The 14072-nt window shown below is 40.2% G+C and overlaps 3 protein-coding genes and 1 long non-coding RNA gene across 7 annotated transcripts; 2 read left to right on the top strand and 2 right to left on the bottom strand.

The window, feature by feature from the left end:
- The first annotated feature begins 1021 nt into the window (after nt 1-1021).
- On the top strand, nt 1022-4779 carry LOC141842709 (uncharacterized). 2 transcript variants are annotated; one of them, XR_012602971.1, is made up of 4 exons: nt 1022-1351; nt 1869-1968; nt 3643-3829; nt 4393-4779. It is a non-coding gene; the product is annotated as an uncharacterized LOC141842709 (long non-coding RNA). The 2 variants fall into 2 exon arrangements; XR_012602970.1 differs by having other exon boundaries at nt 4384-4778.
- Nucleotides 4780-5301: 522 nt separating this feature from the next.
- On the bottom strand, nt 5302-6157 carry LOC141831599 (protein SOB FIVE-LIKE 5-like). Its single transcript, XM_074719026.1, has 4 exons — nt 5819-6157; nt 5645-5734; nt 5491-5565; nt 5302-5409 (listed from the first exon to the last, which is right to left on the bottom strand). Exons 1-4 carry the CDS (start codon nt 6146-6148, stop codon nt 5377-5379), a joined length of 528 nt encoding a protein of 175 aa, XP_074575127.1. The 5' UTR covers nt 6149-6157; the 3' UTR covers nt 5302-5376.
- A 608-nt stretch (nt 6158-6765) lies between these two features.
- On the bottom strand, nt 6766-11724 carry LOC141831722 (mitochondrial outer membrane protein porin 5-like). 3 transcript variants are annotated; one of them, XR_012602083.1, is made up of 7 exons: nt 11665-11724; nt 11476-11546; nt 9159-9269; nt 8983-9069; nt 8705-8913; nt 8237-8624; nt 6766-8093 (listed from the first exon to the last, which is right to left on the bottom strand). XR_012602083.1 is itself a non-coding variant. In XM_074719132.1 (6 exons), the coding sequence occupies exons 1-6, from the start codon at nt 11708-11710 to the stop codon at nt 8318-8320; spliced, it is 831 nt and encodes a 276-aa protein (XP_074575233.1). In that variant the 5' UTR covers nt 11711-11724; the 3' UTR covers nt 6766-8317. The 3 variants fall into 3 exon arrangements, 1 of the variants encoding a protein (XP_074575233.1); XR_012602082.1 differs by having other exon boundaries at nt 6766-8158; XM_074719132.1 differs by having other exon boundaries at nt 6766-8624.
- Nucleotides 11725-12419: 695 nt separating this feature from the next.
- LOC141848607 (BTB/POZ and TAZ domain-containing protein 4-like) lies at nt 12420-14070 on the top strand. The gene is made up of 5 exons (XM_074736659.1): nt 12420-12844; nt 12932-13059; nt 13132-13438; nt 13513-13826; nt 13912-14070. The coding sequence occupies exons 1-5, from the start codon at nt 12608-12610 to the stop codon at nt 14039-14041; spliced, it is 1116 nt and encodes a 371-aa protein (XP_074592760.1). The 5' UTR covers nt 12420-12607; the 3' UTR covers nt 14042-14070.
- Nucleotides 14071-14072: the final 2 nt, after the last annotated feature.

Raw genomic sequence — 14072 nt, forward strand, 5'->3', positions numbered from 1 at the left:
AGGCCCTGTTGTTCTCTGCTGTCCCGACTCCCACCTCCGAGGACTTCGAGTTCCAGGTCCTGTCTGGAGGAGGCCTTCTTCACCCGGCACGGGCTGCTGATATGCTGCGCTGCGCCGACCGAGTGTTCCTCGACGGCCGGATCCTGCTGTTTCATCCCGCGGAAGGAGACCTTCTCCCGAGCCGGTCCGAAGATTATTCTATGGACCGGTGCTCGACCACGGCCATCAACTTCTACGCGCACCCGAGCCCGAAGCCCCAACTGCAGCACGCGAGGAGGAGGACGACGCGGCCTCTCGCGGTGCGGATGGGCGCCAGCTCAGCGCCTCTCGGGCGGGATTCCTCCGGCCAGGCTAATTCTGCGAACTTTGACCGCGGCGATCCCTCGGCGACCACTCCCACGGCGCGAAGAGCCATGCGGCAGAGGCGGCGAAGCTGGTCAGTTCATCGAGTAGCAGCAGTTTGTCGTCGTTTAGGAGATTCGATCTCGACAAGAAGGTGACGCGGCTCGTCGGACTTGGACTCAACTGCAAGGAGCCGAGCCCATGGACCTCCAAAGTGAAGACCTAGAGGAAGAAGAAGAAGACAGAGGAAGAGGAGAGGTTGAGGAGGGCCGAAAGCTTGTCGAAGGAGTAGGATTTTCTAGTGGTTGGAGGAGCTTCGCAATGCAAAGGCCACCGCGAACCGTGACGGCGGCGGCGGCGGGCGGGTGTTGACTAATTAGTTAGATTTTGTCACGTTCCTTTTCTTTCTGAGTCAACCAGTGTAATTTTGAAAAGCTCTGAGGAACAGTCAATGGAACAATCCTTTCATTTTTCTAAAAAAAAAATCAGTAAATTTGAAATATAATTTATATACATAAAAAATTAACTTTTAAAATATTAACTCGAAAAGATTTATTGTTCTTCTAAAAGGTTCATCTATCACAAATATAAAATTATTATTATAGAATTTTTTTTATTAATAAATAATTTTATTAACTTATTGACCAGGCCAAGACCAAGTAGCCGACCTGGTCGAGCTTTGAAGGAAACTTCTCGGTCTGTCTTAAAAATGAATTTGATCATTGCCGAAAATGGAAATATTGTTTTCGAAACCTAGGGTTTCGCCTCTCTTCATATAAATAATCCTCTCGCCTCTCGATTCCTGTCGAACGTTTTCCGTTGCGGTTTGTGTTTCAGGGTTTAGGGTTTTACTCTCGATTCTAGCGAGGTGGGCAGAGATGGAGCACTCGGACGTCTGGAACTCCCATCCCGAGAACTATGGCCCTGGATCCCGGGATTGATCAGAGACGGGGCACTCGGGCATCTGGAACTCCCATCCCAAGAACTATGGCCCTGGATCCCCGGATTGGTATGAGATTCTATCAGTTCTTTTTGTATGATCTTCTTATTTGTTTTCCCCTTTTCCCTTATCAGGGTTGAACGGACGATTCGGTGCATGCTCAACTCGTCTTATAATTCATGTTTTTTATTTGTTGATGAAAGTCGAAGGGGCGCTTTAACGTATTTTTTGGGGTTCAAAATAAAATTCACCTTGCTGTTGTTTCTCAGCTTCTTTAACTTACTTTTTTTATTTGGTTGATGGGCAGAAACGACACCAATTTCGTAGATTGTTTTCTTTCAGTTCTTTGCTCCATCATTCTACTTTTCGATGACGTTTTGACTCATATCATTAAAAAAAAACTATTTTTTGTTTCGTGATATTTAGATACGGTGGTTTTTTATATGATGCAGTAACTCATTGCTTGGTTATGCTGTTTTCTGGTTAATATCTAGATTGAGATTTACACTCAGAGATGTCTCCGTTTTATGTTTTTGACCTTTTGTGTGTGTGATGTTTGTCTCACCAGTGGTTTTCTTTATTGTAGCCGTGTTTGTTGCAATTCTCATGCAATTATAAGGAAGTATGGTCTCATGTGCTGCAGGCAATGTTTCCGCACCATAGCCAAAGAAATTGGTTTTCTTAAGGTACTTAGATATCTTGTTAGCTTATATATTCAATCTAAATATATGATTTTATGCTAGATAACCAGTCAACTTCTTCAGGATAGTTTAGATGTGCTGCATTTTTTTGTCTCTTCTACCAATACAGCCATCTCCTACGCTTGACTTGTGCAACCGTTACTAGACATTAATGTAATTTACATAGTGTGCCAATTTGCGCTTTTGGTATCATTTATTTTTATTCAACCATATTATTTATTCTTTCTGTCATGTTATGGGTAGATTTCTGGCGTTATCAGAGGGATGGAGAAACTTAATCATCAACTACTGTAAAAACTAAAGCTGGTTCAATATGAGATGTTGCATAGAAAATAACAAATTATTTGGGTTTAAGATTCTGGTCTGTTGATTGAAATGTTCAAAAATATCTATATAATTGTTTAATTTTACATTGTGTATGCTGATTTGAAGAACTTCTTAAATAAATCTGTTTGTTTCATCCTTTGTTGATGGCTGTACACAATTGTATCTTTTCACTCATTATAGTTAGGAATTCCAAACATAGAAAGCAAATGCCAGCCTTTGATAAGAACTAGAACAGAGCTGACATATAATGTCTTTATACTTTTGCTGAATCCTTGAGGTCACAATCTCTGTATGCAAAATGAACAATATAGCTTGGGTCATTTATAGCAGATACAATGTAATCACTTCAGAATGTGCTTCAGGCATTTAGGAGGAATTTGGTTTCCTTTGGCATTGTTTAGAGAGAAAAATGACCATTAGTCCAAGGGTTTTTCTAAGATTTTTACATGACTGCCCCAAAAAAAATGATGCAAAGATCCTCTTGTTTCCTAGGTTGTTTATTTAAGCGTCTTCCAAGATAATGTGAAATAAGTAACAAAGGATTAAGAAGCAGACCTGATGCAGTTTTCCTACAAGTTTGAACACTTGATGAGTGTTTAACACAAACATCTTGTGATCGACATCAAAATTAAATGTGCAATCAGCTACGAAAATTGTTTATTGTTCGTTTGAATCTAATAATTGAAAGGTAAATTTAGGTCATGCTTTATATTCATTTTCAAAAATGGGTGTATCTATGTATTTTAATTGCACGTATCTATTGTTGGCCCAGCACAATGGTCATCTGGGTGTATTTAAAAATCGATCATTATCAAACTATCCAACATGATTTCAAGGTGTTTTTTTATATTTCCAAAATTCTTCTGCAAATTGATTACTAATAATTTTTAAAAAAATATTTATGTTACTTTTCATCCACAAACTCAACATATAGGAGTACAATTAGATTTCTAAGAGCACGATAAATCTGTATTTTTATCCATTAAAATTACTTTTTAAGAACATGATAAATTTAAAAGGATCTTATTTTAAATATGGATTTTTTTTCATTTTATGTACTTAATTTTTATAATATCAAAATCACATAATTTTTTAAATTTATAAAGGTTTGATAAAATTTATCACAAGTTCATTACAAGATCTAGGACAATGATGTTCACTAATCAACATCATTAATGGATTTGTAGGACTTTGACATTTTAAATAATGTAGGCTCATCGTGTATTCTTGAAAGTCTCTTTAACATATTTATGCATTCAGATCTGAATTTTATAGTATGATTTTGATATTATGAAAGTTAGATAATAGTAAAATGCCGTTTCAAATATGTAGGAACAAGCCTATGGCTGCCCTATTGAAGCTCTCTTCTCTCAATGAGACTTGGAGGCAGCAGCTGAAACCAAAGAACTGAGCAATTAAGCAAAGAGTACAAAATCCAAAGTGTCTCTCTAATGGAGCTCGATGCGACTAAGCAAGAAAAGGAGGGGGATTTCTGAAGTCCAAATCCTGCAAAGGCTAGGTGAGTGTGATGAGAAGAAGATTACTTTTTTATTTTCATTTAAGTTGCAAATGAGTGCAAAGAGAATCCTTAATAAATATATTCACTCGTTGATTCACATGATGACTGACTGACTGAGGTCTCATGCGATTCAAGAACACTAAATAAATGCTTTTGCTTCTCATTTCGAAATTCAAATGGGATCGTCCTCCCATATATTCGAGGTGGGCTCCTCGAGGAGTTAAGAACACTAATGTCTCACTTTCACCTTGTTGGCTTTGTTTCCTCTCACTAACTATCTGGGTGAGAAATTTGATCCACCCGATTGCTCTTAGAAAAAAAAGAAGAAGAAGAAAAAACAGCACACGTTAAAGAGAAGGACTATTTCATTTAAAGAGTACAAGAAGTGAGATGGATGCTGCTATAAATATACTGGAAATATTTAAAAAGGATGCATTCTCAATTAATTGGCTCCATTACGTTCCTTCTCAGTTCCAGCTAAGCTTAATCAATATATTTGTCCGTGTGCATCAGATGTCTGATCGCTATAGTGAATATAATGAAGATACATGAAGGTCTTGCAGGAAATTAAACTAAGGGCCAACAATGACCTGCTCAGAGGAAAGAGCTAAAGATTATGTCTTCTCTTTAGTTACTTGTTGAAGTGGAGAGGAACATCCAAAGATACCAAATGCACATTTCAGATTCACAGTCACAGAAAAAAGAGAAGAGAAGAAAGAAGGAGAAGAGGAAGAAGAAATCCTTCAAGAAGAACACCCCACACATTGACTGCAAAGGTGCTTTATTTTAATGTTTACATGGCGCGTGACCCAATAAAAGAGATAGGCCCAGGTATTAAAGACCTGCAACAGTATGGACCTTGGCAACTCATTAGTAGTCCAGTCCTACTCATGCGTTGTGAAAGCTGGAATATTGCTCAAAGCAATCTCTCATTGTTTTTTCTTCTTCTTCTTTTTAATATAATTGATTTTTTAAACTCTTGAGTTGGTCAACATCATCGACTGTTGCTTGAATATCCATAAGATATTATTCTACAGAAAACATGCATCTTAAGATACTCTGATCAATTAGAAGACACTACTAGTATTGTTATGTGTGGTTATGTGTTTTGTTTTAGAATCCTTCTCCTGACTGCCGTAATGGAATCAGTCTCTGTTTGAATCTATGTTCCCTTAACAGTATGCTTGTGAGTTGGTGGAGAGGGGAAACAAAGCCTGCTGGCTCATTCCAAAGACTTCAGTGTGCGGACAAAACACTGAACAGATGCACAAGCTACATTCTGTTACCTCTTTCCATGACAAGAGAATCATTGAAAACAATACTTTTTACTCTTTTTTTTTTGGAATAAAAGCAATTTTATTTATTTATTTATTTTCTTCCCATCTGCTCAGGCTGTTTCCTGATGCATTGACATAGAACTGAAAAAAACAACGACTACAACAACAACAACAAAAAAACACTGAAGGAAGAAATCTGTCTATCTTGGAGATATATTGGAATGGAGCCTTCGTAGCATTCTTTTTCTTCTCCGAAACAGAGGAGCCTCATTAATACATCTTCCTTCCTTTTTTCCTCGATCCCTGTGGATCGCAACAGGAACAAATCTCACCGTAAGAATAAAGGTAAAAATAAAGAAATGGAAATACCATTAGCTACTTAACCGGTCTTGTCGCGGCTGGTTTGGCACAAGCAGAGGATTGAGAGTGCCCCATTTGCATCCTCAGAGCAGAGTTTGCCTGCAAAATTTTCTCTTGTTGTAAACCCACAGGGAACGAAATATAATATAACATAGTTACAAAAAGGCTAGACGTTCACTTGAAATTGGGTCGTGGAGAAATCATAAGAGAAGTCCAAATTTTCCTCCATGGATTCCTTCATCTGATAGTTGCAGTCCGTGAAGCTATTCTGTGATTTCATACAAAGATGTCGAGTCGGAAAAAAAAACAGTATCAAAGAGAGGTAAAGCAGAGCAGGAGGAAGAGAGCATGCCTTGGAGTTGGTCAAGCGGTGGGAACTGGCAGTGTCATCCAGAACAGAGGATCGCTGGTTTTGTTGAGGCTCAACCATAGCTCTCTTCTTCTTGCCACCATCAGCCGGAACCAAAGCAGAGTAAAGGTAGCAGTAGCCATTCCCATTAACTTCATTGAAATGTTGCGGTCCAGAGGACGCATCAGAGATCATAGACAAGTCCTCCACCTCGTCCTCTACCCGTCGGAAGGATTCACCATCTTTGTGACAAAGAGAGTTCTGCTCATCTGATGAGTGGACGAAGTACGTAGTCCAACCGGATTGGCAACCGCTGCTGCATTCTGAGCTCATCGCTTCTTCTACCTCCCTCCCTCGACGAGCATCGGAAGTCGTTGCGGACGATGGTAGCGATTGGGTTGCGATATAAAGGCAAGAGGAGGAGGGGGGAGATTTGTAGTAGTAGTAGCACTAGTACTGGCAGTAGCTGATGAGGCAGCAGAAGGCGATCACAGGCAAGGTTTGTCTTCATGCATCTGCCGTCCTTCACTCGCGTAGGCTTGTGTTCCTCGGAAGAGATGAAATTTAAGAGAGCCAAACGGGGATTGGCCGCTGTGCTGGTGATCTCGGAGAGACATCTAAGAGAGAGAGAGAGAGACAGAGAGGGAAGATCTCTCTTCCTCGTGTGTGTTGCGTTCATTCATTGAGGAGTTATCCGAGTACGATAGAGATAGATAGACAGGAAAAGTATACGTGGGAATTGAGCAATTGGTAGAGAGACCTACAAAGGAACAAAATATGGGCACCACGTTAACGCATATCGGACAAAGATAAAAAAAAAAAAAATTGTGTTCTAGCGTTCATTCATTGAAGATTGAAGCTTGGAATCAAATACTTCATGTTCAATATTATCAGTGGAATAGTAATTATGAATCAAGTGCATCAGTTGTAAAGGTTTCACCTTCTCGGAATAAATACAAGGAGAAAAAGAAATCTTTACTATAAACCAGTAGCACAGTGTCATATTCTGGCAACACTCACAATTCTCTTCTCTTGAAGAACATAAAAATGGGCACATTAAAAAAATTCTGAACTTGTAAAAAAGATCAAGTCCTGCTTTTATTCTGGAAAAAGAGAGAGAGAGAGAATTATATAAAAGGAAAGAAATAAAGAGATACTGTTAAAGAAAAGATATATTTCTTATAGGTATTTCTGGAAAATGAATCCAAAGAGCTTGTCGCAATGGTGTCCACAATATGGCTGCTTCAATCAAACTTATGATTGCTGGCTAGAATCTGAAGCAATTATTTGTTTGTGCAACAAAAAGGCATAATAAACACATTATTTGATTCATTGACACGTACAAAGTCAGTCTTCATTTCATCTACTAGGACCAACAATGACATTCTACGAGGAGGAGGGCCGAAGACAGGGTTGACTGTTAGCAGAGGAAATGTAGAGAAGGAGAAAACGAGAAGGAAGTATACAAAGACAGATAAGCAATTTTTCTTAGATGCAGCTACTGTCAAGTTCAAATTCATTGCAATAGTTTCAGCAGCTAGCAGCCGCAGCAGTAGGATAATTCAATTTGGCAGTGCAGGAACAGTGAGTTGCAGTGGAGGAGCCGAGCGAAATGAAGAAAAGGGAATGAAATCATCCAACAGAAGCGAGGAAAGGAAAGGGCAATGAAGCCTTGCCTGTGCCTGTGCCTGTGTTCCCATCATGGTTGATGGAATGGAGCTGTGCACGAGTGATTAATAGCTAGCTGGCACAAGGAAGAGATGGAGGAGGGGACACCAACAGTAGTTGTTCTATGGTCAACTATAAGTATGCACATTTAATTCGGATGTGGCATTAGGTTCAGCCGTTCAGGTTGCTAGGATTTATGTTGGCTGGACAGGTGATATTGGTCCCAGCACTTGACTTGTGCAGAGGAGGTCATGTCGCATTGTAATTCTAGCATGGCCCATTCTTTTGATCCTGCTGCACTAAACCCATGGCTTCTTGATTCCAACGCTTAGGAGATCGAGATGGTCGGTCTTTGAGGCAGTCAGATCGAAGAGAAGAAACAGGTCAGTTCGAAGAACAGAAGCCAGTTTTGAAATGGTCAAAAAACTAAATTGAATGCTGCTGCTTTTTGATCAATCTAGCAAACATGGGCCAATGCCAGCTACTGAGGGACCGAGCCTCGCTAATAAAAGAAGTGGCCTTTTGCGTGCGTCTTCTGCTCTTTCGGACAATGAGTGATAGCCGAGTTGAAAATGTGTTTGGTTGGCCATTAGAATCTCAATCACGAATTCTGTGGAAAAGTAAATGGTGAAACATCTTGATAAATAGTACAACTGGAATTGCATCTTAAACACCCTAGAGACATGGACGATCAAATTAGTTAGTTGTCCACAGTAGTCAAAATTTCAAAATAAAATAAAATAAAATACAAACCTGTGGAGCATCTTATTTCACAACCGCCCTTTTGACCTAACGAATAAATGCACACGCTCTCAATTGTGGCCACGATGATAATCAAGGCTTGAGAGCGAGAGCTAAACCGAACTTGGGAGTCCTTTCCAAGGCCTTGGTGTCTAACTCTCCAGAGATGGTTAATATTGATTTGGGAATCACTTCATGCTGAAGTAGAGCCCCTAACTTACCAAAATTGTTGAGCCTTGCCTTCACTATTGTCTGGGGATCCAGTGCATATTGTGCTCCTACAGTGACTGTGTTCTCATTTATGGAGAACCTTCTGAGAATTTCTAGTACCCCAGTGTTCCTTTGTGTCTCGTCCAAATGGCGCACCAAGGAAGCTTTTAGAGTGTCTCCCTTGTCCATCCTGAGGAGAGAAGTGTCATTGCAAACAAACTCTTGGATGAAAATGTTGAAGAAATAGAATTTAACAGTAGTAAGGCTTACAGGATTACAGAAGCATTATACTCTGGCTTTGTTAGGTCTATTCCGGCATTGTACTTGGTTAAAACTCCTGAGGAGGTATCGTATCCAACTTCTGAACCAAAGGCAATACCTTGGGCGCCAATTGTTCCAGAAAGCTCAATTAACGGGGACTTGTTCAAAGTCACAACCGATGCAAGACTTGCATGATGGTGTAAATATTGCACTTCCAGCTGAATAACAAAAAATTTATTTTATCCAGTATTAAAAAGTCAACAACTAAAATGAGCAAACCTTAGTACCTTTCCAGAGTTATAATCAGGCAGCTTGATCGAAGCAATAGCCTTTGTGGACGGCAAAATGTCTGAGATGATCAAAGTGGCAGAAATCTGGAAAGAAGTGAAGTGAGAAATGAAAACCTCTTAGTTTGTTATCAATTTTCAACTATTATTGAGAAAGAATGGAGCAGAAAATGTACATTAGATTCAGTGTCGACTTTCGCATCAATGAGGGTGTTCTTATACTTGTACTGCGAACCAACATCAAAAGTACAAAGCCCTCCTTTCCTGACAGCTGCAGATGTAAGTGCCTGCTCATTAATTAGATCGAGAATGGGAAAATGATGAATATAGCCGGCTGAGAAATACACAAATATACAATTATTGGTAAACATTAATACAGAATGATCCTAAATCTTGGTAGAAGGATCAGGTTGTGGGGTTTCAGTATTACATACCCAAATAAATAGTTATTGATCATAACACTCAATTTCATATGACACGGTTAAATACAAACCAAAGAAATCATTTCGTTTCATGATATATAGAAATCTAAGAAACGAGGAGAAATAAAGAATTTGAAGTGTACCACACCACCCTACAGTCGCACATGGAAACTTGTGGGTTAAAGAGGAAGTTTACAGGCTTAATAAGTGAAATACCATTAACTTAAAGCTACACATATCTGGCCAGTAGTTGGATCTATATTTGGGCACATATATTTCTTTGTATCCATCCCATTTTATTGAATGTCTCTGAAGAGAAGCTGTAATGATGTAATTACAAGGACCATACTCATTACGGTATCAAAAAGCACTAATGCTGAATTCCATTGTTTGTCAGTCTTTTGAGATCAAGTCGGTAACATTTATGCAATAAACACATAATTCACTAGCACGACACAAGGGAAGTATAAAAGAGCCCAAGGAAGGATATGCAATCTTACCTTGTTTTACAAGATATTATTTCTGAGACTCGAATCCGTGACATTTAGGTCACATGACACCAACTTTACCATTGCGCTAAGACTCTCCTTCCACAAAAGTATATGGTAATAAATACTAAATACTATTTAATAACTCCATTATCTTTCTTTGGAGAGAAACATATAAGAACATTATTAAGAGGGACACTGGAGAGATACTTGTTGGAACATGAATATCTGTTTGCAGAGTGGATAGAAACAATAGTTTGATTAAAGCAACAAAAGGTGCTAGGCAGTGGCATTATGTGAATGATCAAATCCATGAGAAAAAAATGGAAACAAAATTTTCACTAAATCCCTTTCCATCAGCATTTCTTTCATATCTTATGTGATAGAAATAATTTGCAATCCCAGAATGACAGCAACTCCCAACTATATGTTATCACAGAAATGATAAGGAAAATAAACACAAGGCTATTGCCTAGGAAAATGTGTTGGGAGAACTTATTATGGTCAGCAACCATTTCATTTCCAGTAGTTAAATAAAGTTAAGAAAAACTTCAGTATATTCATTTTACTCTTTCAATCATTCACATCTGGTGATAAAATAATATGTACTTCAAAAAAAGTGATGGCATAGCTTGTATTACAGATATATAAACGAAACTCCTGATTGACACTGTTCATGTTAACAGGACAAGGTATAAAAGCTTCCGCACGATTTTTCATGTTAAATCTAAGATTTAGTCCACGCCTACTTCTAGAAGTGCTTTGTCCTATGAATATCTCCTTTGGCACAAAATGCAGTTTTCAATTCCTTAGATACTCCGTTTATTTTACTATATGATAACATTATACTGATGGCTCCAACAAAGAATCATTAGTCATTCTACTAATATAAAACATCTCTTCCGTTTTAGTAACTCATATCAGATCTACTTGCCTATCCACTTCTGTTTTCAATATATATTGCTGCATGGACTTAGTGATGTTGATGACTGCATATAAATAGTAAAACAAACTTGCAAGCTAGCAATGCAAGGAACCAGCAGACATTCACTAGTAACAGACATTAATACTAAAAACAGTACAAGCAGAATTTTAAAAATAAAATAACAAGATGGTTGAATCACTATTACAGAAAAAGCCATTTGACATGAATAGACACATAAAAAGGGTTTTTAATCTAACAAGACGTTCCAAGCCACTTCAGATGTGTAAGATAATTAGAAAGAAGAACGTCAACCAACCAATTGCCCAGTAGCAAATTCATGAGTAAACAGAAAAACTGAATTGCCTGAGTTGGTAACAAAAAGAATAGGTGTGCCCAAATTTTCTTGAAGGAACAGGGACTAGAAAACATTATCAAAATGGAAACATTATTTTTCATAAAAGCAACAAAAAAAAAGGATCCTCTTTTTAAAACAATCAGATCAGCAGCTAAGAACATATTTTTTGAAGAGGCAATAGACATGAACTGACCACCGATTATAATCGAGCAATTCAGAGAACAGTATAGGCATCCTAAAAATAACGACACGAATCAAAAAAAAAGGCGAAGAAAACTAAATGAAGGCTCGAAGGATGATTACCACTCCGCTGACGCTGGAACTCGAGACGGATAGCTTCTGATCGTAGGTATAGTAGTCCTTGGTCAGCAGATCTGAGTAACCAACCAAAGGAAGAAGGGAAAATCAAAATCAAAATCCTAGGTTAAAAACGCAGGAGGAAATTGGGATGCGACGAGTGACGAAGGGAAAGCGATATCAAATCAAAAGTACCTTTCGCCTTCTTTCCGATGTCGGAGAACAGCCCGGGTCCGGTCATTGCAGCGGCGGCGAAGAGAGAAGAGAGAGAGAGAGAGAGAGAGAGAGAGAGAGAAGGCGAATGCAATAGGGCCTTTCTCTTCACGGACACTGGAAAAACTATGCAAAGATATTTATAGGGATTTTAATGGAAACGCGCTTTTGAAAGACGGAGACTCTGATGGACGGCCGTGAACGAGGCTCGCAGGAAGGGCCCATTCAAACGGACGGCCAGTACTAGCTACAATGATTCTCAACGAATCCATCGACCTTTTCTATTTATAAAACAGCTCACTTTAATTTTTAAATAATAAAAAAAAGTTTTCTATTTTAATTATTATCAATGAAGCACCATATTTTTCTTCAGAATTATTTGTTTAATAAATATATTAAATATGCTGAAGATTCATACATTAATAATCAAAATAAAGAACACTCATCGCCAGGTTGTTCTCACTATGTTTGGCGTCGTCTGACATTGTTATTTTAGTCAGTTGACATCCTTATCGACAGCTAAAATTACTACAGTAAGAGGCTAAAAGGAGGCTAATTTTTCCACCAGAAGATTTGGAAGGGAACGACACGGCTAATTCTTGCATGTCAAAGGATGTTTCATGGCTGATAACCAAAGATTAACCTTAACATGTATAAAAGAAAAAGATTAACCTCTGGATTTGCATCTTTGTCCCAGCTTTACTTTGTCCGAGGGGAGAAGAGGAGGGGCATTTCACAATTAATCATCTCATCAAGGGGGCTCAGAGATCTCTTGCTGGATTGTAAGGAGTACCTCCTTCCTTCCCTTCACAAATTCCAGGTACCTTTTTTTTTCTCTGATATCGAAGAACAGTTTGTTTAATCTGTGTAGTTTCGTTAGCTATTCTTGTTTGATTGAAGCGACAAAGAGCAAACTAATTAAGGCATGGAAGAGCAGAGGAGGGAGATGAGCAAGGAAAGGTGTTGCCCGCAACCGCCCCCGTTGCTCGGTTTAAGAACCAGCAGTAAGCATGTTGAGCCGAGAATGTCTCATGGCAGATGTTCCGCCGCCTCCGGGAAGTCGAACGCTGATCTACTGGAAAGGCTTTTTTCCGACGGCTATCGAGCTGACGTTTCGGTCTACACCAATGATGGAATCGTCCCTGCCCATGCCAGCATTCTTGTAACACCCTCCTCCTCCTCTTCTTCTTCGGAACAGAGTGGAAGTTTTTGATGAATTTATCGTGGGACTTGTAACAATCGACGACAGGGCATGGCTTCGCCGGTGCTGAAGAACATGCTGAGGCAATCCAAGAGGCGAGGCCGGAGAGCCATCTCCGTCCGAGGTGTTCCTCACCGTGCAGTCCTCGTCTTCCTTCGCTTCCTCTACACGTCAAGGTAAGAGCTCAAAGTAGTGCTGGAGTCCAATTTTCGACCGTGCAATAAAGCGTGTGGCATTGCATCTGATAGCTACGAGCAAGAAGAGATGGACCAGTTCGTGCTTCACCTGCTAGTGCTGGCGCATGTGTTCATGATCCCCTCTTTGAAGGAGGAGTGCGCCAATCAACTGGAACGAGGTCTCCTCACAGCCGAGAACGCGGTGGACGCGCTGCAGCTCGCGCGGCTTTGCGACGCGGCTCGCCTCTCCCTTCTCTGCCAACGGTTGATCGTCAAGAACTTCAAGCTGGTGTCCGCTTCCGGCGGGTGGAAGGTGATGAGGGAGAGTGATCACGAGCTCGCACAAGAGCTGCTCGACTCCGTGAAGGCTGCGGAGACGGTAACTACGAACCTCTTTTGCACAGCTTCAGCTTTGAAACTTCGCTGCCTTAAGCGAATCGTATGACTCATCAGAGGAAGTCGGAGACGCTGAGGAGATCAGAGGAGAGGAAGATTTACCTGCAGCTGCACGAGGCAATGGAGGCCCTTGTTCATATATGCACAGATGGATGCCGGACGATCGGCCCTCACGACAAGGTTCTGAGGCAGAACGCGGAGCCGTGCGAATTCCCGGCGTGCAGAGGACTGGAAGCCTTAGTCCGCCATTTCGCCGGCTGCAAGAACCGAGTTCTCGGCGGATGCACCCACTGCAAGAGAATGTGGCAGCTGCTTGAGCTCCATTCTCGGCTGTGCTCTCTGGGTGACGGCTGTAAAGTCCCTCTTTGCAGGTATTTTGTATAGCCCATCGTTTGCTTTGGTCTCCTTCTCCACCACCGATTACATGGAAACGAATAATCTTATGAATTGTTGAAGGAATTTTAAGGAGAAGTTGAAGCATCAGAGCAAGAAGGACGAGCTGAAATGGAAGTTGTTGGTGAACAAGGTTATAGAAGTGAAGAGCTTCTCCGACACACAAGCGCACTCACCGACGGTGGTTCTCTGACAGTGGCTGTTTTTGTTGTTCTTTGTCACCA

The sequence above is a fragment of the Curcuma longa genome, chromosome 1, assembly GCF_044706935.1.
Source record: "Curcuma longa cultivar G26 ecotype Majalengka, Jawa Barat chromosome 1, ITB_CL_G26_1.1, whole genome shotgun sequence".
Taxonomy (NCBI): domain Eukaryota; kingdom Viridiplantae; phylum Streptophyta; class Magnoliopsida; order Zingiberales; family Zingiberaceae; genus Curcuma; species Curcuma longa.